Source organism: Protopterus annectens, chromosome 2.part0 (genome assembly GCF_019279795.1).
Source record: "Protopterus annectens isolate FY-2018-M chromosome 2.part0, PAN1.0, whole genome shotgun sequence".
Classification (NCBI taxonomy): domain Eukaryota; kingdom Metazoa; phylum Chordata; order Ceratodontiformes; family Protopteridae; genus Protopterus; species Protopterus annectens.
This window is the reverse complement of record NC_056728.1, coordinates 1,796,394,132-1,796,415,855: the sequence shown is the minus strand read 5'-3', so window position 1 is coordinate 1,796,415,855 and position 21,724 is coordinate 1,796,394,132. Positions and strand designations below refer to the sequence as shown.

Sequence of the window (21,724 nt, the reverse complement as noted above, 5' to 3'; positions counted from 1 at the left end):
TTGTAATACAGTTGATTGTAGGTAGATAGCAGCCACCCAAACAGCTCAGATATCTGAGCAGAAATAAATTCACAGATATGTGACTAACACTTATAAGCACAGAGAAACCCTCTAGGCTAAGAGTTAAAACACCAAATTTCAAAGAAGTGAAAACAACAAAACCCCCTAATGAAACCATTTTGCTACACTTGTAGCAGACAGAGAGACCACAATATTCAGTGAAACAAATAAACAGAAAAATAAAATACAGTACTATCTGTAACACTGCAAGTATATACTTAACTCAGCTTGTAATACAGTTGAATGCAGATAGATAGCAGCCAGCCAAACAGCTCAGATATTTGAGCAGAAATAAATTCACAGATATGTGACTAACACTTATGTTACATTAACATATGTCATCCAAAGATGCTCAGGATAGAAAAACTGAAGTTGTTGCCATGGACCTAGTTGAATGAGCTCATACTGGTTGTGCGAAGGCAATACCCAATTTCCTAATGAAATACAATCAGCTAGCCATCTGGCTAAAGTTACTTTAGCAAATGATTTACCCAATTTCAATTCTGCAAAGGAGACAATTAGTACATTTTTCTGATATCTTTTGTTCTATGCAGGTAAAAACGCAACTGTATGAGAACATCCAGTAAATGTAACATGTATTTGTGCCCTTGTTAGCAAAATTAGGAAAGAATACTGGCAAATTAATGGATTGGCTGATATTAGATTCTGACACTACCTTGGGAAGGAAGGAGGCATTTGTTCGTACAGCCACACTATCCTTGTAAAAGCTCAAGTATGGAGGTTTTGAAGACAAGGCTTGAAATTCATCTAGCAGAGGTAACAGCTGCTAGAAAAACAGTTTTCCAAGTAAGATACTTAAGGTCACATTTAGTTGCTGGTTCAAAGGTAGACTGTATTAGTGCCTGCAGTACCAGACTGAGATCCCATTGGGGAGCTGGATCCTTAAACGGAGGTCTCAAAAGGAGAGTGCCTTGCAAGAAAGCGCTGCACAATTTATGAGAGGCTACTGAAGAATCTTCAAATCTAATGTGAAAATTTGATATTGCTGCTAACTTGACTTTAATGGTTGAGAAACTAGCCCCTTCTTTAAAAAGTAAAGCTAAAAACTTGAGTACGTTATGCATCAGAGCTGAAAATGGCACAACACGATTTTGCTGTGCCCAGTAAACAAATCTTTTCCATTTACTTGTAAAGAGTTTTCATGTTGAAGGTTTTGGGGAAGATAAAAATATAGGCCGGACAGGGGAAGAGACCATTGGTTTGTCTGGCTATTAATGGAATTGAAGATACCAGTATGTCAGCCTGAGTTTTGAGATGTCGGGATGGATCATGCCCATTGGGTGAAACAGGAGGTCTGGAGTCAGATCCAGAATCTAGGGATGGTGAAGTAAGTGAGGCAAAAGGAAGGGAAGCCAAATCTGCTGAAACCAGTAAGGTACAATGAGGATGACTTTGCTCTTTAAACTGATTGCTTTCTGCAGAAATTTTGGAATTAGTGGGATTGGAGGGTAGGCATAAAGTAGGCCGGAGGGGCCAACTGTGAAGTAGAGCACCCCTTGGTGATTCCCCCTGTGGGAGGATTATGGTAAAATAGTTGCTGCATTTGTTGTTTAGGGGAGAAGCAAAAAGACTGCAGCAAGGCTGGCCCCATCGACGAAAAATCATTTCTGTCACATTCTTGTTGAGAGACCACTCCTGAGGTAGAAGAATACACCTGCTCAGTTTGTCTGCTACCACACTTGACTTCCACAGAATATGCATTGCCATGAGAAAGCGGTTGGATAAGATCACCCATTGCCATAATCGAGTGCTTCTTGACACAAGCAGTATGATCTGGTCCCTCCTTGTTTGTTGATGTACCAAACTACTGACATATTGTCTATTTGAACTGCAATCATTCCCAAAGGGAGAGAATCCTGGAAGGCCTGCAATGCTAAAAGCACTGCTCTCATCTCTAGGACACTGACATGCAAGTTGGCCTCTTCAGGAGACCAAGTCCCTTGGAATGTTTTCCCCAGAAAATGCCCCCACCCCAACTGAGAAGCATCCATGGTCACTATGCCTTGGGCTGAGGGGGAGTGAGTGGACGGCCTTGTAGAACCTGATCTGATTAGATCCACCACCTGAGATCTCTTTTGTGTGTTAGACTTATTTGTATCGGAGTTGACGTGGGTTGGTAAAGTACTGACCACTGTGTTGCTAGCATCCATTGGAGAATGCACATATAATCTGGCTAAAGTTACTAAGGTTACTGAAGCTGACATTGATCCTAGTGAGCTTGACGAACCAAGCAGACTGAAATCTTGGTACAGCAGATTTTTCTGACCTGTGATCTGATAGCTTCACTGCCTCCCTCAAGAGTGCAAATTATCATTGACTTTGTGTTGAAAACTGCTTCTATGAATTACAAATTTTGTGTTGGTTCAAGTTGAGACTTGTCACAGTTTATGGTTATCCCCAGATGAGAAAAAGTCGGGAGAATCTGATTTCTTGGCCCTATCAACTGTTTCCTGGTCGAGACAGTAATGAGCTAGTCATCTAGATATGGAAACACCCAGAATCCCTACAATCTCAAGTGAGCTACCACTACTGTACTAAATTTGGTGAACACCCTGGGGACTGGGGTTAGACCAAAGGGCAGAACCCTGAAGTGGTAGTGACTGTCTCTCAGCCACAAGTGCAACTACCTTCTGGATCATCTGTTCATCTTTATGTGATAGTACACATCCTGAAGGGCTATCAAGCACATCCAGTCATCCTTCCCCAGAAAAGGGAGAATGAACTGAACCATGACCATCTGAAACTTGGTATGTTGAACTGACTTGTTCAAGTTGCTGGGATCCAGAATTGGTCTCCGGTCCCCTGTTTTCTTTGGCATAAAAAGAACCTTGAATAGTTCTGGATTCTATCTGGTATGGTAGAACCTCTTGGATGGCTCTCTCTTCTAGCAGCTTTTGTATTTGAATTGCTGCTGCTTTCCTCAGACTGGGTGGAACATCAGGGATTTTTCTTGAAAATGGAGGTGGAAGGGAAAAGGGTATTATATAGCCTCTGGATATAATCCTCTGCACCCAAGTATCTTTTATGTCTAGCCAAGCTCTGTGGTGGAGGGATAATCGACCACATATTGCCTCCAAAGGTGGGCAATTGGGCCTCCTTACAGGAGCGCTGGTAGGGTCAGTCCAAAAAGGAATCTCTGAACCCCTGGTTTTGTGGGCCTCCTCTGCCACAGGGGCAGCTTCCTGTGTGTGTGTCCTGGAAAGGACCCTGGGATTTCCTGAACCACATCTTTCGACCACCTCGCTGATTTCTTGAAAATGATCTCAGAGGGATCGAAAAATGTATGCCCACTGCAAAGGGTAATTCCATCCTTCTCACACCTGGATAAAGTTTCTTTCACTGGTGAGCTAAACAGAGAAGTGCTGTCAAAGGGAACACTGAAGAACAAAAACTTGAAGGGCTCTGCAAAATGACAAGCGCATCCAGGCATGTCTCCTGATGGAAATGAAGGAATCCACTGCCCTTCAAGTTCCTTCAGCTACATGCAAAATTAGCCTCATTCAACAGATTGCAGGGTAGCCATCTGAGAAGTCATGTATGCTTGGACCGCTGCAGCATCATATCCTGAGAGGGTACTTGAAAGTTCCTTGATCAAATTCCTCTGTAGCCTAGTAAGATGTGCCAAATAATTCAGTGACCTTAGGGCAAGAGCTGGCTGAAGCATAGACACGCTTCTCAAACCTGTTCATCGCCCCAGACTCCCTGTTAGGGGGATGAACATTGGAACTCTGGAAAATTCCTTCTTGGTGGCCGCTGCCATGACCATGGCATCAACATGCACCCCTTTAGCCCAAAACTCTTTCCCCAAAGGTGGTGGCAGAAACTTGTCCGGTCTTCTGGGTATGGGTTCAACTGTGGCAGGTTCCTTCAACGCCCGCCGAGAGACCAAATTAATGAGCTCATCAGCAGGCGGAGTAACCCAGGAGGCAGACAGGCCAGGACCGAAAAGCCTCCAGGAATACAGACTCTTCAGATGAAGGGTTGCTAGGGGTCCAACCACTTCTCTGTTTTAGTATCTCAAGGATGTCGCCAAATGAGATGCCTTCTGGAGGTGATTGTGGAGACCCCTTCACCTTCTTCCACTTGCACTTCTTCCTAGGAACCTCCTCAAGTGTACCTGGGAAGTATCTGAAGAAACTGTAATACCTTGCTGGGAAGTTGGAGATATCGGACTGGCTGTCTCTGTGGTAAAGAATAAGACGCTAAGCACAGAGATATCAGGGCAGAAGGTTTAGGATCTGAGGGGGTTAGATTTGTCCATCATGTTGGAGCATAGAATACCCTCTTCACCACCTCAAAGGCTGATTACCCCAGAGAGAGAAGACTCTGGCACCTAGAAGGCAAGCTTCTGGATCACTGGCCTCCCAATACTGAAAGCAATCTCCCAGAGGAGGAAGCCAGAGCTCAGCTATCCAGTGACAAAGCTCTGAGAGGCAGAGACGGCTCTGACACCTTCCGAGTGGACTCCAACACCTAGGCCCTGACAGGGAAGCTTTGGCTCCACAAGTTACCTGGATCCAAAGCAATATTAACTGGAGCACTCAAAGTAAGCTTTGGATCTGAAGATAATGCTATCTTCATATCCTAGCCAGACGGAGCCGGAAGGCTCAGATCCAGGGACTCTGAAACAACCGAAGGGATCAGAGGAGGAGGCTGAAGTGGGCCTGAGGGGGTAGGAGCCAGCAAGACACCCATCTGAATCTGCACAGAGATGAACTTCATCATTCTTTCCATAGCTTCTTCTGTCAGACTTCTGAATGAACAAGTCGAGATAAGAGGAGGAGACCTGGACAGGTGCCATTCCAAAAACGGTGAAGGCACCCTAGAAGGTACAGGGTCAATGGAAGGTGGGTATCTGGTCATGGAGAGAACTACAGAACTCGAGGCAGTTGGATTAGATTGCTTTTTCATCAGATCCGAGACAGACCCATCATTTTTTTCTTCCTCAGATTCAAGGGTGAAGAACTTTGGAACCTTTTCGGATCCAACTTAGGTCTTTTTCTAGATGATTCTGAAGCCAAGGTGGATAAAGTAGAAGGCTTTGGGGATGAAAGCTTCATTTTAGCTTTACCTTTGCGGGCTTGAGCCCCACATATTGCCTCACCAAAAGAAGACGGCAATAAGCCTTTTAACATTAGCTTATTCTTCCTCTTGACTGTAGCCTTAGGATTAAAATTATGACAGATTGAGCAATCTTCTTGTAAATATTGTGGCCTTAGGCAGCAAACACAATGTGTGGGCAGCTGACAGTGGTAGCTTGTGCCCACACTTGACACACTTTTTAAACCCAGAGGGGTCCTTTTCCACCATTATGGCAGTAACTACAAAAAAAGGGAAAAAGTTAAGTAATACAGGCTTTTTTATTTTTTGTTTTTGAGAGAGAAGGTAGGGAAAAAATATCAACTATGGTACTAAGGACTACACAAGACTATAGAAGGTAAAAGGATAGAAACAGAAATCACCAACGTCAAACTGCACGATAGAACAGGAAGAAATTACCAACAATGGTAACTTAAGAGATACAGAAATGTATAAGAGTAAGGGATGAGTAATATGAGAAAATACTACAGGATATTGGAAAATATAACATTTTTGAAGATGAAAATTGAAGAACAGCATCATTTATCTGTGAAGGCTCGAGAGCTTAGCTGGCCACATTTTCACGAAAGCGGCAAACGAGATCTGAGGTAGCTTAGGGTGGGTGCATTACCGGTAATAGAGAAGCGCGAGACCTTTTCGATTACCACGAGCTTTAGTAATGAACGAGTTGGATCTGAACCCATCAACTGAGGACAGAATGAAAACGGACAACCTCAGATCAGTATTTATACAGTTTATTCACAACTGCATTCTTTTGGAGAATAGCAGGATACACTAGGGTTTAAAGGCTGATCAAGAACTCTGCTTAGTTAATGACTTGTTGATAGTCCTTCATGTCTTGCAACTGGGGGATTTGGTAATGCATTTATTGTGATGCCCATGCACTGGCCCAGTAATCAAGAAGCCTCAATCCTCACCACTAACACCAGTGAGGGGCATCTACATTGGGAAGGATATCAAATACACACACAGTAAAGTACAATTTCCCTTAAGAGCACACAGAGATTACAGTCAGTCTGGGGCTGGATTCTCCCTTTCTCTCCAGATCCCCAATAAGACTCCCCACTGGCACAGCTACAGAGTGGGGTCCTTAACCAGGGTCCCAAGCCAAGTCCTCCTAGCACTCTCTCTGTCCAACCAATGCTTCGTGTCCCTGCCCAAGTAGCTGACACACACATACACACACTTTGAGATATGAGTTGTATACAAACACACACACACTCCTGAGGAAGGCTGGCGCAGGTTCTCCAGCTATGCCCCTTCTGTCCAGGCTATAAGGTAGTAATCACTGCCACCAGGACCCTTACTTATCAGCTACTCTAAGGACCTTCCCAAAGGCTGACCAATTTCACTGTGTAATATTACTGATATCCAAATAGTAAGTGTGACTGAGCAGCAAGACTACTGGAGTGGCTTTGTACAGTATCACTATATACATGCAATGTACTCTACAGCTTAAATGATCTCTACACAAAACAGCCAAAATTGAAAGGTTTAAAAATATTTAATAATAAATAATAAAAACACAGGACAATACTTCTTACTACACAGTGCTAGTCAAGAATTCAGACATCACAGGAAAATGCTTAAAATAATACTGTAGAATAGGTCTGACAAATATAGAAAAAAGCTAGACTAAACTTACTATTTTCTATCTTTTTCTAGCAGCAATCACAGTTCTAAAAAACTTACACATAGAGCAAAAGCAGAGTACTGATAAGTTGTTGTTAGCTTTAGAAAAAATCCAAAATGCTCTCTCTCTCTCTGAAACAGGCTTTTAAATTAATAATACATCACTGCTGACTCATTTTACATTACATCATTTTCTCTGGTTCCCAGGTTAACAGAAACTCGGAGTTTAACATAGCTTTGATCTTGCACCTGGTCAGGAAACCACAGCAATTCAAGACATTATATATGTAAAATCTGGCAATTAACCCTGGTCTCAAAACAAAAGAATCAATCTGCTGGTCCAGACATCACGGCTCCGAATTTGAGATCAGTCATACAATGCTTGACTTATCAGCTTTCCTCGAGCAGAGTGCACTGCTGTTACATTTTTGACTATCAACATTTAACACAACTTTCTTCCATCTAAGAGAACAAGCCTGTGGCTTATATTAATATTTACAAATGCCAGAATTATCTACAAAACACTATCCCACTAGGCTGGCAGCCTTCACATTTATCACTTAATTTTTTCTAGTAAATGGGAAAGTGAAATCAAGGAAAATGTTCAGCCATAACCAAGGAGATGGGCAAAGATAAATGCAGTGCGCCTGTAAGTGCTTCTTTGTTTGTATATCTGTGTGTGGGTTACTGGGTATTTAAAAGCCACTAGAACACTTGTATGTCTTTAAGATGTAATTTGCTTATTTCCGATGGTGCATATAAGTAAGGGAGGTCTGTAAACGTTTTTATGACAGATGGAGCTCTGTTTCACTAGGGTCATTCTGGTTTGGCCCTACGTGCATTTCCTGTGTGAACTTTTTGCTTCTTGATTTGGACCTTATTTGGGATGCACCCCAAATGCAATGGATGAAACATCAGGTTTTTCATAAGTTAAATGATTCAGAGGACAGAAAGACTTGCTACTTATGAATACAAAAACAAAGGGACTTGTCATATGTTCAGTAAAAAGAATCTAGCTTACCTGCCAAAATCTGCTGGGTCACTGTGCATTCAAAATGTTGTGTTTGAATTCTGGTTGTGTACTCTTAGAAGTAATCTGTTTATTTTCCATGATGCCTTCAGCAAGGGACGCTTGCAAATATTTATGCATACATATGTAAGTTTAGAAACAAAATTTTTGTATTTACCATAACAATATATCCTTTCATTCCAGTCTGTCGATATGAAATGGGTTCTTGAGCCACTGCTTGGATCTGATTCTTCAGAAAGTATGCTCCAGCCTCAAGTCCCATTAAGAAATCTTCCTACGCATAATCCCTCTGCCCCCTTGGCTTCCACAGATCTCTTTTTGCCACCTTTATGGAAGCAATGTGATCTGGGTAGCAGACAAGTTCTCCACCTCTAACTTTTTACAAAACTTAATTTTTGGACTTGGGATTTTTTTGACTAGTTGCTGGATACTAAAAGGGTTTATATACATTTAGATGCATTCTGTTTAGTGTTACTTAAATTTTCTCTCAGTCTCTCTTTCAGTCCCTGGCATTGACTGTCATCTTCCCGCTTGCTGTTTGTGTGTTCTCTTGGCAAATAGATGCACCCTTTGTAACAGGTTGAAGAGGTTTTTTGGTGGTGGTAGTAGTAGTAGACTGAACATAGTTTATTACAAGGTTTGCATACAGTAGCTTTGTTACAGAAGCGTGTAGTTTTTTTCATATTAGTTGGCCCTTCTGCCTTTATATAACGAGTGGCCTTTTTAAGTAGATTTAGACTTAACTCTACCTTATTCCCTATTTTGTGGCTTAAAGACATGGAGAAACAAGCAAGTTTAAAAAAAATGCATTAAATTAGTCCACAAAATTCCACACCACCAGAATCTGCATGATCTTTGTGTGGTATGCCTAAAGGTTCAGCGTCTTTCTTCTTTTGGATCCAGAGCTCCAGCTGACTGGCGAAATAAGCTCATCATTAACGGCCTATTCCCACTGGATCCATAAACTCAACATCTCCAGACAATTTCCCCCAAAGGATAAACCATTCTGGTCCAAGACCCGGGTCTATATTAGAACACCGAACATTCAAAATTTCGAGTGTTCTAATATCGACCCATTTTCAGCGAAAATATCGAAGAAACAGAAAAACAAATTTTTTCCTAGGGAAATAATTTGGTTGTCCATTTCTGTTGCTTCGGTATTTTCAGTGCTGCAGTGGAAAGTTATGGGTCGGATTCACTTAAGTGTGCGATTGTGTGGACATGAGGGTTAGGGCAAGTTAGGTGAGTTAGGGTTAGGGCACGGGTCAGGTAAGTGTGGATTGTGTGGAGAGGGTTAGGGCGGGGTAGGTGGGTTAGGGTGCGGCTGAGGTGACTATGCGATAGTGACGGACCTTAGGCTTAGGGTTTGGGTTAAGGTAAGTGGATAGTTAGTGGTGTATGTACAGTTTAGGGTTAGGTGTAAGAGTTTAGGTGTATGTGTATTGTTTGTTTGGTGTGCTTGTGTTGTGTGTATGCGTCTTGGAACAGCAAACTTTTTCCCTAGGAAAGAATTTGCTGTTCTGTATGTTTGATGTTTTAAATTTTCGATTCTTAGGGTTTGATATTAGAACACTCGAAATTTTGAAAGTTCGGTGTTCTAATATAGACCCCAAGACCCTTCCAGTAGACTCCATCATTGTGTTGGACCTGTCTGAGGATTGCTCTTCTATCCATCCTTCTAACAAGGAATCTAGGTCAATGGATAGAGTTGGGCAGCGGGCGTATGCTTCTAGCATCTTTGCTCTGTGTGCACTGAACTATACCACTCATATGAATACATTCTAGAGAGATATGGTACAACAGGCCTTATCTGCTCCTGAAGAATCCTACTATGGTAGACTCTCAGAAGCAACTTCAAACTACCCTTACGATGACATCAATGATCACCAACGTCTCCATCCACCTGATGCATAACGTGACAGATAGAGCCATTGCAGGCGCAGCTATGAGATGCCATGCCTGGCTGAGGTCATACAACTTACAGGATAACTTTAAAGCATCCTTCATAAATGCCCCACATGACAGACTGCATTGTTTAGATGCACTGTCAAAGAAAAGATGCAGAAGAGTGAGCAAGACAGCAAGACCTTGTCTGCCATCTGAGTCACAATTTGAGGTCTCAACGTCCCCTTAACATGAAAACAAAAAGGGCCTTGTTTGTTCTGGTTTCAGAGGTCAAAATGCCAGTGTGACTCACCTTCTGACAGGGGGAGCCATAGTAGAGGCACCCCTTTCCTGAACGTAGGCCACGGGAGTTTGTAAAAACAGGGGTATTGTGGTCTTTTTTTCCAGCTGAATGTCTCAAAACTCCTGAATATCTGCCCAACTGCTCTTCTCTGAGTCAGTCAGAAGATCTATCTCTGTCTACCCAGACTCATGGCTCACCATCACATAAGACAAATGGATAAGAGGGATAAATATACAGGGGCTATTTCATTCCATTTTTGGAAAATCCACCCCCCAAACAAAATTTAAATTGTCAGATAACCCACCTAATCAGGCAAAGGCCACTTTGAAAGAGGTTTCTGCTGTTCTTACAGGTTCATAGGTAGGTACTAGGCTATCTGCCTGAGGGCATTTATAAGCCTAGCCAGAGTGTGTCAGCTTTCGCCGCCCCACTGATCAATTAACTGAGCCTCTGTCAAGAAGAGCCAATGAAGTGATCCCAGGGGTGTATTTTCTGTTACCCATCCACTCATCAAGGTTTCTCTTGAAGAGCGTTAGTGAGGGGCTCTGCCTAATGTAGTTAGGAAATTTGTTCCAAAGCATGGGGAGTCTCTGTGACTGGAATCTATCCCTCCAGCATGTTCTATTTATTGTTGTGGCAAGGTTTAGCTCACTAGAGCAAGTGGCTCGCAGTGACTTGGATTTCTTTAGGTGGAGCATGTCCATCAATTCTGAGTTGGACATGGCTTTGTAAGTCAGGCAGAGATCACCTCTGAATACTGAGTACAGACAAAGTTTTTCCAGTTGGGCTGCATAGGACATATGTTTGAGGCCAGTAATCCTCTTGGTGAGGTACTTTTGTGGTCTTTCCAGCTGTTGGAAGTGTCTTGTGAAGTACATCCCAAATGGGGCATTGTACTCTATGATGGGTCTGATGAGTGATGAGTAGAGGGGCACTATAACTTCTATTTCTAGATGCGAACCCTTTAGTAATCAGATGGGCTACATAGAAAGATTTCCTAACTACTTTGGCAATATGATTGTCAAAGGAGAGATTCCTATCTACCTGGGTCCCCAGATCTCTTATTACCTCTTCGGTATTAAGGGGGCTGCCACCTACATGGTAATTCATGGCTGTTTTGTTTTTCCCAAAAGGGATGACTATGCATTTTTTGGCATTTAGCTTGAGACCATGACTTTAACACCAGGTGTCCGTCTCAGTAAGGCCCACCGGAGAGTCAATTATGGCTCCCAGTTTGCAGTCATCAGTGAACTTGGTTAGCCATAGTCCTCCTGTGTTTGCCAGTACTTTGAGAAGTTCATGCCAAACAGTAGGGATCCCAGGACAGAGCCTTGTTGGACATCACTTGTGACTAGTTTAGAGTTGGACCTGGAGGCGCTATTTTTACCGTGGGAGCTCTGTCTGTAAGCCAGTTGGCAACCCATCTCGTGACGTAGGGGTTTATGTTCAGGCTGGTGAGTTTTTCTGTAATTCCCAAGTGGGGAATGGTGTCAAAAGCCTTGGCGAGGTCAAGGTAGGCTGTGTGAACCACCTTCTCATCTATGGCCTTGGTGACTGTCTCGAAGAAGTCAACCAGGTTTAGTAGGCATGATCTGCCCATAAAGCTGAAATGGGTTGGGTCAAGTGTTTGGAGGTTCCCAATGTCTTTGTTAATGAGTTCCATGATGATGCGCTCCATAGCTTTGCAGACCAGGCTAGTTAGGCTTATGGGGCGATAGTTACCAGGGTCAGTTGTGGCCCCTCCTTTGTGGAGTCAAATAACCGTTGCTGTGTGCCATTCTATGGGCATGTAGCCTGTGGAGAAGCGGCGGTTGAACAGTGTGTTTAGGTGGGAGGTTAGTTTGTTCAGTAGTTTGAGCAAGACGCAGCCTGGGACACCATCTGGCCCCACTGATGCTGTGCTTTTGGCTTTTGAAAGGGCTGTTTTCACCTGTGCATCTGTGATTTCCGAGACAGTACACTTTTCCAGTATTGTTGTGGGCCCTTTTGGGGGTGAGAGGGGGGTGAAGTTTGCACTGAATCTATATGCCAGGATGTTGGCAATATCAGTAGGTTCAGTATATTTTGTGCTATTTTGCACTAGCTCAGAGCATACCTGCGAGTTGCCACTTAGATTCTTGACATAGCTAAAGAAGGCTTTGTGGTTATCTTTCGAATCCTTGGCTATTTTTCTTTCGAAGTTAGCCTTGGATGACTTCATGAGGGATCTTAGTTTCTTACTGATACTGATCAGGGATGTCTTTCCTTCTTGGGATTTGCTTTTTTTCTGAACTAGTTTCCTCCTACTACTGTATAGCCTGTTAATGGCAGGGGTCCACCAGACTGGCTTCCTTCTCTTAGGGGAGTGAGTCTTGGTTTTGCTAGGAATGGCACTATCCATGCATCATTGTAGGTACTCAGAGTGCATTTGTAAAGGTTCCTGCATCTTGGACACTGTTATCCTTTAGCGTGGGGGCTGTGAAACTTACCACGTCTGTCTTAAGTAAGGTGAAGTTTGCTATAGAAAAGTTTGTCACTATGGTTTCCTTGGTTGGGGGTGGTGATGTGGTGTGGACATCCAGAGTGATTACTTTATGGTCTGATTTAACCAGTGACGGGTTGACCTCCGGTGTGGAACACCTGTCGCCCATGCTAGTGATGACCAGGTCCAAAATGTTTTCACCTCTGGTAGGGGAGTTTACCAGCTGATCCAGGGCATTTGAGTTGATAAATTCCAGGAAGTGCTGGACCTGGGAGTTTGTACTTGAGAAGTTTTCCCAGTTAAAGGTAGGGTAATTGAAATCGCCCAATATCAGGGTGTTCAGTAGGACCTTCATGTTTTCCAGTGTCTCCAGAAAGGTGGAGTGGTGGTCCTGGGTCATGGAGGGTGATCTGTAGCAGGCCACAATTTGCATTGTAGATTTGCCCGATGTTAGCTGCACATGGATGATCGAAAAAAAAAAAAAAAGAGCCATCTAGGAGGTTCCACCACATCAGAAAGCATTAGGGTTTTATTCAAAGTTCTTTTTGGTTCCAAAAAGAACAAAGGACCTCCAGCCCAAATTAGACCTCAGCTTCCTTAATACCGTCTTACGAACAATGCAGTTCAGGATGGCTACAGTGTAATCTACTCTCCCATGCTTGTGGGAGAATGATTGGGTGTACTCATTACATCTACAAGATGTCGACCTGCATGCCAAGACAGCAAAGGAGTCCAGGGGATCCTTATGCTTTTGAATAGCAGCCAGTCACTATCAGTTCAGAACCTTACCATTTGGTCTCACTACAGCCTTCAGGGTGTTCACCAAATGTTTGGCAGTCTTGTGGCCCATGTTTGACTTCAGGGATTCAAAGTATTTCCATACATGGGCGACTGGATGACAGCTGCCTTGCTGATGCAAGTCAGTCAAGAAAGCCAGAGACCATCTTCTTCTCTTATGCAATTTCCTATGCATCTCAGTCACACTGCAAAAATCAGGCTTGCAACCACTCCAACAACTGATCTTCTCAAGATGTCATTTCTATACCACAGCCTCCACTGGTTCCCTTCCCCATCAGAGAATACAATCTCTATGCTTAGCAGTAGAATCTTTAATTCAGAAAAGTCAACCAATGACCTTTCTAGTGTTCAGAGTGCTGGTCCCAATGGACTCTTCCAATATTAATGGTTCAGTTCACCTGTAACCACATGAGAATACTTCTGTGGCTACTTCAGGCTCAGTGGTCACAACTTCACCATTTTTCCAAGAGTATAATTCTTGCTCAATCTTACAGGCATCATCTTCAATGGTGGCTCATATCACATCTGACACACAGTGGCAAACTATTTCATCCTGCAGCACTATCATAGGTTCATAGGTGTGTACTAGGCTAATGGCCCTGGAGCCTTTACAAGCCTAGCCCATAGAAGTGCCCTGGCATTGCGACACCTGACATTAGATCCCACTGCTTCTATCAAGTAGAGCCACTGGAGTGATTGTGTTCCAGGAACTTCAGGACTACCTTCTCCAAGGTGTGATTACATCAATATATAACCAGATCCTACCCCTTATGTCATGAACCCATGAGACTATAGCAATGGATGATGGCCTCTCATAGCTTTCTGGTATCAACACACATTACTGGGAAGGCAAATGTTTTGGCAAGACAGGCTCATTAGAAATCTTCTACAGCCTTACAAATAGTCCCTCAATCCATTGCTTACTCAACAGATATTCACTCATTGGAGCAATCCATGCTGCAAATTACTTGCTACTCAGGACAATACAGAATGCAGCAGATTCTTTATCATAATTCCCCTCAGGAACAGTCAGCCAGGATGGCCAACTGGGTTACTTTTTGTGTATTCTCCCCTTCCCCTGATCCCAAGATTTCTAGTGAGAGCTCAAAAAGTTTACGGCAACTGTCATCTTCATTGCTCGGTATCGGTCTCAACAGATCTGGTTCCCCCTCCTGATGCCTCATTTGAGGGAATTCCCTTGGTTCCTATATCTGCCCCCAGATCTCATGTCTCACCCCTCTGGGGAGCTTCACCAGAACCTTTCTAACTTGAAATAACCACATGGTTTCTCCAATCCCATTGATGGCGAGGGACTCATGCCTTCCCCAAGAAGTAGTTCACATCATAAAAGCCTCTCACAAAACATCTGCAAGGAAGATATATTTCACTGAGTTGAAGAGGTTTGCAGCATGGCCCAATAAACAGAAAGAATGAAGAGGATCAGTCAGTCAACCAGCTTGTTTTGATGAGGGACAGAAAATGGGAAACCAGAGTATGCACGCAAAATCTATAGAGACCTGTTGAGGAAATACAAACTTTACATAGACAAGTAAATGGGTTTCAAGAATGAACCCAATACCCACCGGGAAGAAACAATCAATCAGCTGTTAAGCTGTCCAAACAGCTGTAGAGGCCCAGTACAAGTAGCCCATTTCCACGAAGTCTGCCTTGTAAACCAAAATCAGTGTATGACAGTAAGCATAATAAGTAGCCAAATATGCATTTTAGGTATTCATCTTAAACAATGTATAGCTATGAATAAAAATGTGATGACCTATGAGATTCAATTACTTCCTTCAGGCATCTGAGCTAAGCAATTTAGCTTCTTACCATTAGTATAAAGAGGTTTTCTGAAAGGATATCCTTTTGACAGGACGACACCTAGGATGATATACTGGTAACCAGAGACACAAAAAACTGCAGTGTTCTCATAGTTTGGCAAATTTAAAGGGGCTGTCACAGTCATATTCAATGGAATAAACCTGAAAAAGATGCAAAACAAATTACTTTGGTAAACCGATTTAATCAGGATAAACAATATACACAAACTGACAGTTCAAAAGTAAAAGAATGATGTACTTTAAATAAATACAACAGTTTACCAATGTGATTAAGAACCAAAATTATAAATCCTGGCATGAGTTCTAAGCTGACAATGTTTAAAATAAATGACAAGTAATATACACAAAACACACAAAAGCATGCATGTATATATTTAAAAACCTTACGAAGAACACTGCTATCTAAAGGCAAACATAATATGTACACAGAAAAAAATAAGCTCTGTAGGCACTTAGAGAAGGCCTTCTAGAAAAAGCTTTTGTTTTCTGTTGTGTAAAACATTTTTTCATTCATTACATTAAAAGCCACAGCTCTCAATGCAAGAATCAGGAACAAAGTGAATCAGGAACAAAGCAAAAAAGGAACGACAAAGTCCCAAAATCATAGGTGTGTACTAGGCTAATGGCCCTGGAGCCTTTACAGGCCTAGACCATAGAAGTGCCCTGGCATCGTACCGCCCAATATTCGCTCCCAGTGCCTCTATCAAGTACAGCCACTGGAGTGATCCCAGGGGTGAACTTATGTCAAGAGAGATTTTGAGTATTGCTCTTACTGAAAGTTACTAGAACACAATGTCATGCATTTGTATGTATTTTCTGAAGGATATGAATTCTGAAACTCAAATATGTCACTATTTAGTGGTTGTAGTCCTCCGTGATTTTCCAGACAAATCAAAAAATGTTGTTGAACAGACAAAATATGATGCAAAATCAGGGACAACTGAAAATTACCTTAAAAAGCTATTCCCTAGGACTACCACCTTCATCCTGCATTCATCACCTACTAGGAGTGAAATCTCCCACTGACTGCACTTTGAGAAAGAATAGTTCTCAACTTCTTAACTCAGGAAACAGAAAAAAAATCCAAAACAACCAAGGACAAAGACCTAGTGTCAGTGAAACTCCCTAAACATTGCTGTTATATACCTGGTAGATATAAAGAGATCTGCTTTAAGACTCACAGTCTGAAAAATAAAAAGTCAGCAACTGCAATGTTTGGCATTTTATAACAGCAATCTGGCCCGAGTTGTAAAAAAAAAAAATCATATTTTGCAAGGAACAGGGCAAATGTTTAACGTAATGTCAGGAAAGTCTCTGAAATTGTGAGAGGATGGTAATGGACAAACTAACTCGCCTCAAGTCTTCACCTAGATGTGGGGAGAGTACGGATGGAGGTGTGCAATTATTTCATGAATAAGTTTAGGCCCTCTTTTCCATGTTTTTATGTTCATGTTTCATTTTAAGAACGAGAACATCTTGTATCAAATAAACTGTTCTCTTTGGTAAGCACACTGAAAACCTTATGGCTACGCTCTTCTTGTGAAGGAAGAATTAAGAGTGAAATCAGTGAAAGACTCACCCTTTAGAAGCTGATGTATGGATCACCATCCCTCTGTTGACACTATGTGCTTGTGTGCACCTATACATGTTTGCTCATTTATCAGGAAGTAGGGGGTACTAGTGGCAACGCATAAAATCAGTCTCCAGGTTGGGAAAGGACTTACTAGGAACAGTGGTCACTGTTGTGTGTCAGGGCAGTCAGTCAAGCAGCTGTACCCCTCATGGCCTTAACATCAGAAGTAGTGACTCAAGAGATGCAGCCCCCAAATTATCTGTATGATTTCCAGAAAAGGCAGTAATGTATATAGCATTTTCTGTGAATGTGAGCAAGGAAGAGAAATTCAGAAAATTAAACAGACCTTCCCCACCCAATGTGGTAACTTTCCAGACCCCTTTAATTAACATAGTATTTCATTATCAGTGGTATTATAAATGATGGCATTACAATTTACTTCTTTCCTGGGTGCTTACACCTTAAAATGTACACAAGGTGGGGTATCGGCTAACATTCTGCATATAGTACCAATGCATTCTGGGTAAAAAATAATTCTTCAAATGGGATGACATTTATGTTGTTATGGCTTCAGTACTTACACAGTCAACATTTAATTAAGATAGCTTACTTACAATATGTAATTAGCATGAATACAGCTTGTGAATGTAATATAATGCACCATCTGTCATTCTTAATGCACTAGATAAACTGTGTGTAACTGAATATGCATATGTATGAATGAGCAATTAAAAATAAAAACATAACAATGTATTGGCAAAACATATAAAAGAGTGCACACATTTTAAAAAGCTAATTTTCTACATTTAAGAGAGAGAGAGAAAGATTATGTCCATGAAGGGCAGATATAAATTAGATGCTGGATTGTAAAGATTTTACTGCACGTTAGTTATTTAATGTCTTGGTTCAATCAATGCCAGACTAAGAAAATTCCAAAATTAGTTGGAACAAAAGTGCTGGTAGTCCTTATAGTTTAATAACATGCATTACTTTCACAAATATGATATTGCACGGCCTCTATTTTTATCTGCTCAACCATTTAAAATGCTTGAAAATATTACTTTAGGGATAAATTCTGCGATTAATTTTGGTGTCATGCTTACACAATACCATTTTTTCATGAATACATATGACTAATAAGCAATATGTATGTGCTTGTTCTGAACAGAATCTGATGCAAGTTTGCAATTTGTCAAATGGCAATTATTCTGGCAAATTTTTACAACTCTGCTTATACACATCTGTAATTACAAAACAATTTGACAATTTGCAGAAACATTTTCCTGGCAATATATCTGAATATTCATCTACAAACTGTACTATTAGTCACAAAAGCAAGAGACTAAAAGCATCTTGAATATTTTAAGAAAGAATCACATTTTCCAGTGTTTTTTTTTCTCTAACAATGACATACACAAAACATTTGAAAACATCTCTTAGGAATAATTATATAAGTGAAATTTGTAAAGAACCTCAATGCACTAAAATGTAGCTCACTATTTGGGTACCCAGAGCCATCTACCAATCCTGAAGACCAAAAAAAAGGCTCCTCTGACAACTTGAAGAACAAAAAAGAAAAAGATCTATTGTGTCTTTTTTTTTAAACTGTAATAAACTACTTGCAACATTTGCAGCAAACAGCTGGTACACTTTTTGTCTCAATGCCCTGCCACATACAGAGTGCTAAAGCACTTCAGCTCTGAATGCAAATATTAAAGAACAATTGGCTTTCGCCAACTGTATCTCCCTAACAATTTGCTCTTTGACCCACGCAAGGTACTCTACTGTTAATGCTTAGTGAAGGGCTGTGCTAAGCTTTACAAACAGGTCAAGCATCTCTAATACTAAGAACAGCATTATGAATGTCTTTTGGCTTTTTCCATTTAGGGGTGGTCGCCACAGCAGATCTCCGGATTGCAGACTGATTGGCACTGGGGTTGCCACCTTTCATTGTGGCTAAAACCAGAGAAAGGCCACACCCCTCACATCACTAGTAACCCCGTCCATCCCACTTCCTACTCATTTTGTGACATCACTGACATCAGCAGATGGGGATGCCCTCTTTTTCCATTCCTGATGCCTGCTTTCAGCCATTTACTATGCTTTTCTGAAAAAAAAAAAGGGGGATAGTAAATCAGCCGATTTAACAAACTCTGATAAGTCTGTTTCCTTTTTGAAACAGAATACCAGAGATTGTACAGTGTTTTCCGGGCTACCAGAGAATCAATCTGATTTCTGGATAGTCCGAAAAAAAAAACCGGATAGGTGGCAATCCTAATTGGCAGTAGTGTTTTTACAGTGTTGTTTTGCCGGCCCGGTGCCCAACTTTCAAATAAGGCACATGCACACTCACAACGCTCCTACCTACATATCTTTAAAGATTCACTGGACCGCAGGGAGGACATGCAGACTCCAGAGTGAAGGCACTCCAGCTGAGAATCGAACCGGAGAACCTCTTGCTGTGAAGCAACAATGCTAACTGCTACACCACCACTGAGTGACTTATCTTTCGAAAAGAAACACACAGCCTAGCCCACACAAGAGTTTCTTAAAGTACACTCTTCTACCATACCTGCATCAATTGCTAAAATCCTCAGTTACACTAGCACTAATTTGGCACTTCTGATATGATTCTGGAATATGCTGGACTGTGACAGTTCTTGAATATATGACTTTACTGACATACCTCTCAACCTGCTGGCAGTAAAAATATGTACTAAGACTACTGAAAAGTAGGTACATCCTCACAGAAATCTGGTAAGCTAACTAGTTTAAAAAGTGAAAATGGAACAGCACATAACCCTTCCCAATTCCAGAAAGACTGAGATACTACTACGAAACCTAAACTGTGTGTGACAAAAATGATGCAAAATCATAAGCAGTATGATCAAAAGCTTAGTGTAAAATATGCAGAATTCAATGAATGAATGATATTACAAAATACAGCTACATTGTATGAAGGGGTAAATCAAGCATGAAAATAAGTACATACAATCAAAACAGGGACATCTAAGAGGTTTGGTTATGGTGTATGCTATCAGGTTTCCCTGGTGCAGTATTTCACAAACTATGTTATGCAACACATGAAAATACTTTTAATCGAGGTTCATGAAAATAATCAGTGGAAAATACTCCTGAGTACTGTGGAACCAAAGGAAGACCTGCCTCTGGACACCAAATCCAACTTGTAGTGAGTAACAAATGTGTGAGGAGATGCCCATGTAGCCGCAGCACAAATATCATCCATAGACAACCTGGCCTGAAAAGTTGTAGAAGTAGACACAGATCGGGTAGAATGAGCCTTCACTTGAAATGGTAAATCCTTGCCACCTGAAGCATAAATGAATAAAATACAACTGGAAATCCATCTGGACAAAGTGACAAAGTGACTTTGGAAACAGGAGACCCAATCCTGTTTTCCGAAAATGAGACAAACAACTGATCCGATTTTCTGAGATCCTTCGTTCTATGTAAATAGAATTGTAATTGTTTGTGCACATCCAGCTGATGAAATCTCAATTCTGCCTTGTTCGAGAACACTGGAAAGAATACAGGTAGTTCAATAGATTGGTTTAGATTACTGACGGAAGCCACTTTTGGTAGGAAGGAAGGGGTAGGTCTGAGAGAAACCCTGTCCTTATGAAAAATCAAGTAAGTTGGTCTAACTGATATGGCTTGAAGTTCCGAGACATGTCTGGCTGAAGTGATGGCTACTAAAAAGATTGTCTTCCAAGTCAAATATTTTAAATCACAAGTGGCTGCAGGCTCGAAGGGGGGTGAAGTGAGATATTGTAGAACAAAATTTAAGTCCCAAGGAATAACTGGTTCAAAAACTGGAGGATGAAGCAGCATAGTGCCCTTCAGGAATGCCTTACAAAGTCTGTGTGCCATGAGATTAGGCTCATCAGCGACATAAAAAGTGGAAATAGCCGCCAACAGGACTTTAATAGTTGCGGCCGCTGATCCTTGGTTGAAAAGCATGGAGAGGAACTCCAGGACTGACAAAATTGGAGCTGTATAAGGATCAATTTGTCTTGCATGCGCCCAGATGGAAAATCTCTTCCATTTGCTGGAACAGATTTTTCTGGTGGAAGGCTTATGGGAAGAAGACAGAATATGAACCACTTCCGGTGAAAAATGATGAAGCCTGACTAATGATGGAAGTGGAAGAGCCAGGCTGTCAGCCAGAGGGTCTGAAGAGAGGGATGGAGCTGCCCTGACATATGAGTCAGCAAATCTGGTTGAGGGTCCAGAATCCAGGGGGCGTCCACTAGGTAAGGATGGAGGAAGGGGAACCAAATTTGACGAGGCCAGTGTGGAGCAATCAGAATAATTTTGCTTCCCAAAGATCGCGCTTTCTGAATAACCTTTGTCAGCAGAGAACAGGAGGGAAGGCATACAGTAGACCAGAGGGTGATTCCCCCTGAGGGAGGGATAAGGGTGAAGTAGCTGCTGCATTTGGTATTGCGGGGGCTGGCAAATAGGTCGCAGCAAGGCTGAACCCACCTGCGGAAAATCTGCTCCACAACCTGACTGTTCAGGGACCACTCGTGACGCATCAGAATCGCTCTGCTCAACCTGTCGGCAATCACACTGGACTTCCCCGGAATGTGCTTTGCTACAAGAAAACGTTGGGACGCCACTGCCCACTGCCACATTCGCATGGCCTCTCTGTAAAGGGGATACGACTTGGCTCCTCCCTGTTTGTTTAGATACCATACCACCGACATATTGTGTGTGTGCATCGCAATTGTCCCGAGAGCAAGAAAGCTCTGAAGTGCTTGCAATGCCAGTAGCACTGCTCTCATCTCCAGGACATTGATATGCAGATGCATCTCGTGTACCTGCCATGTGCCTTGGACTGTCCTACCTAGATAATGCCCCCCCCCCTATCTGGGAGGCATCCATGGTAACTGTGGCAACCGGAGGGGACGGAACGAAGGGTTTTCCCGCGTCGAGGTTGCTGGTGTGAAGCCACCAGTGTAGATCCTGCTTGCACCTGTCTGTGATTACTATGAGA

General features: G+C 42.1%; 1 protein-coding gene across 3 annotated transcripts in view; it reads right to left on the bottom strand.

The window, feature by feature from the left end:
- Window positions 1-21,724, bottom strand: part of ATP13A2 (ATPase cation transporting 13A2) — a 2,158,003-nt gene that overhangs the window by 68,892 nt on the left and 2,067,387 nt on the right. For all 3 annotated transcript variants that reach the window (XM_044061825.1, XM_044061827.1, XM_044061826.1), the window contains exon 27: window positions 15,121-15,272. In XM_044061825.1, the coding sequence (XP_043917760.1) occupies window positions 15,121-15,272 (152 nt within the window). The remainder of the gene's footprint in view (window positions 1-15,120; window positions 15,273-21,724) is intronic.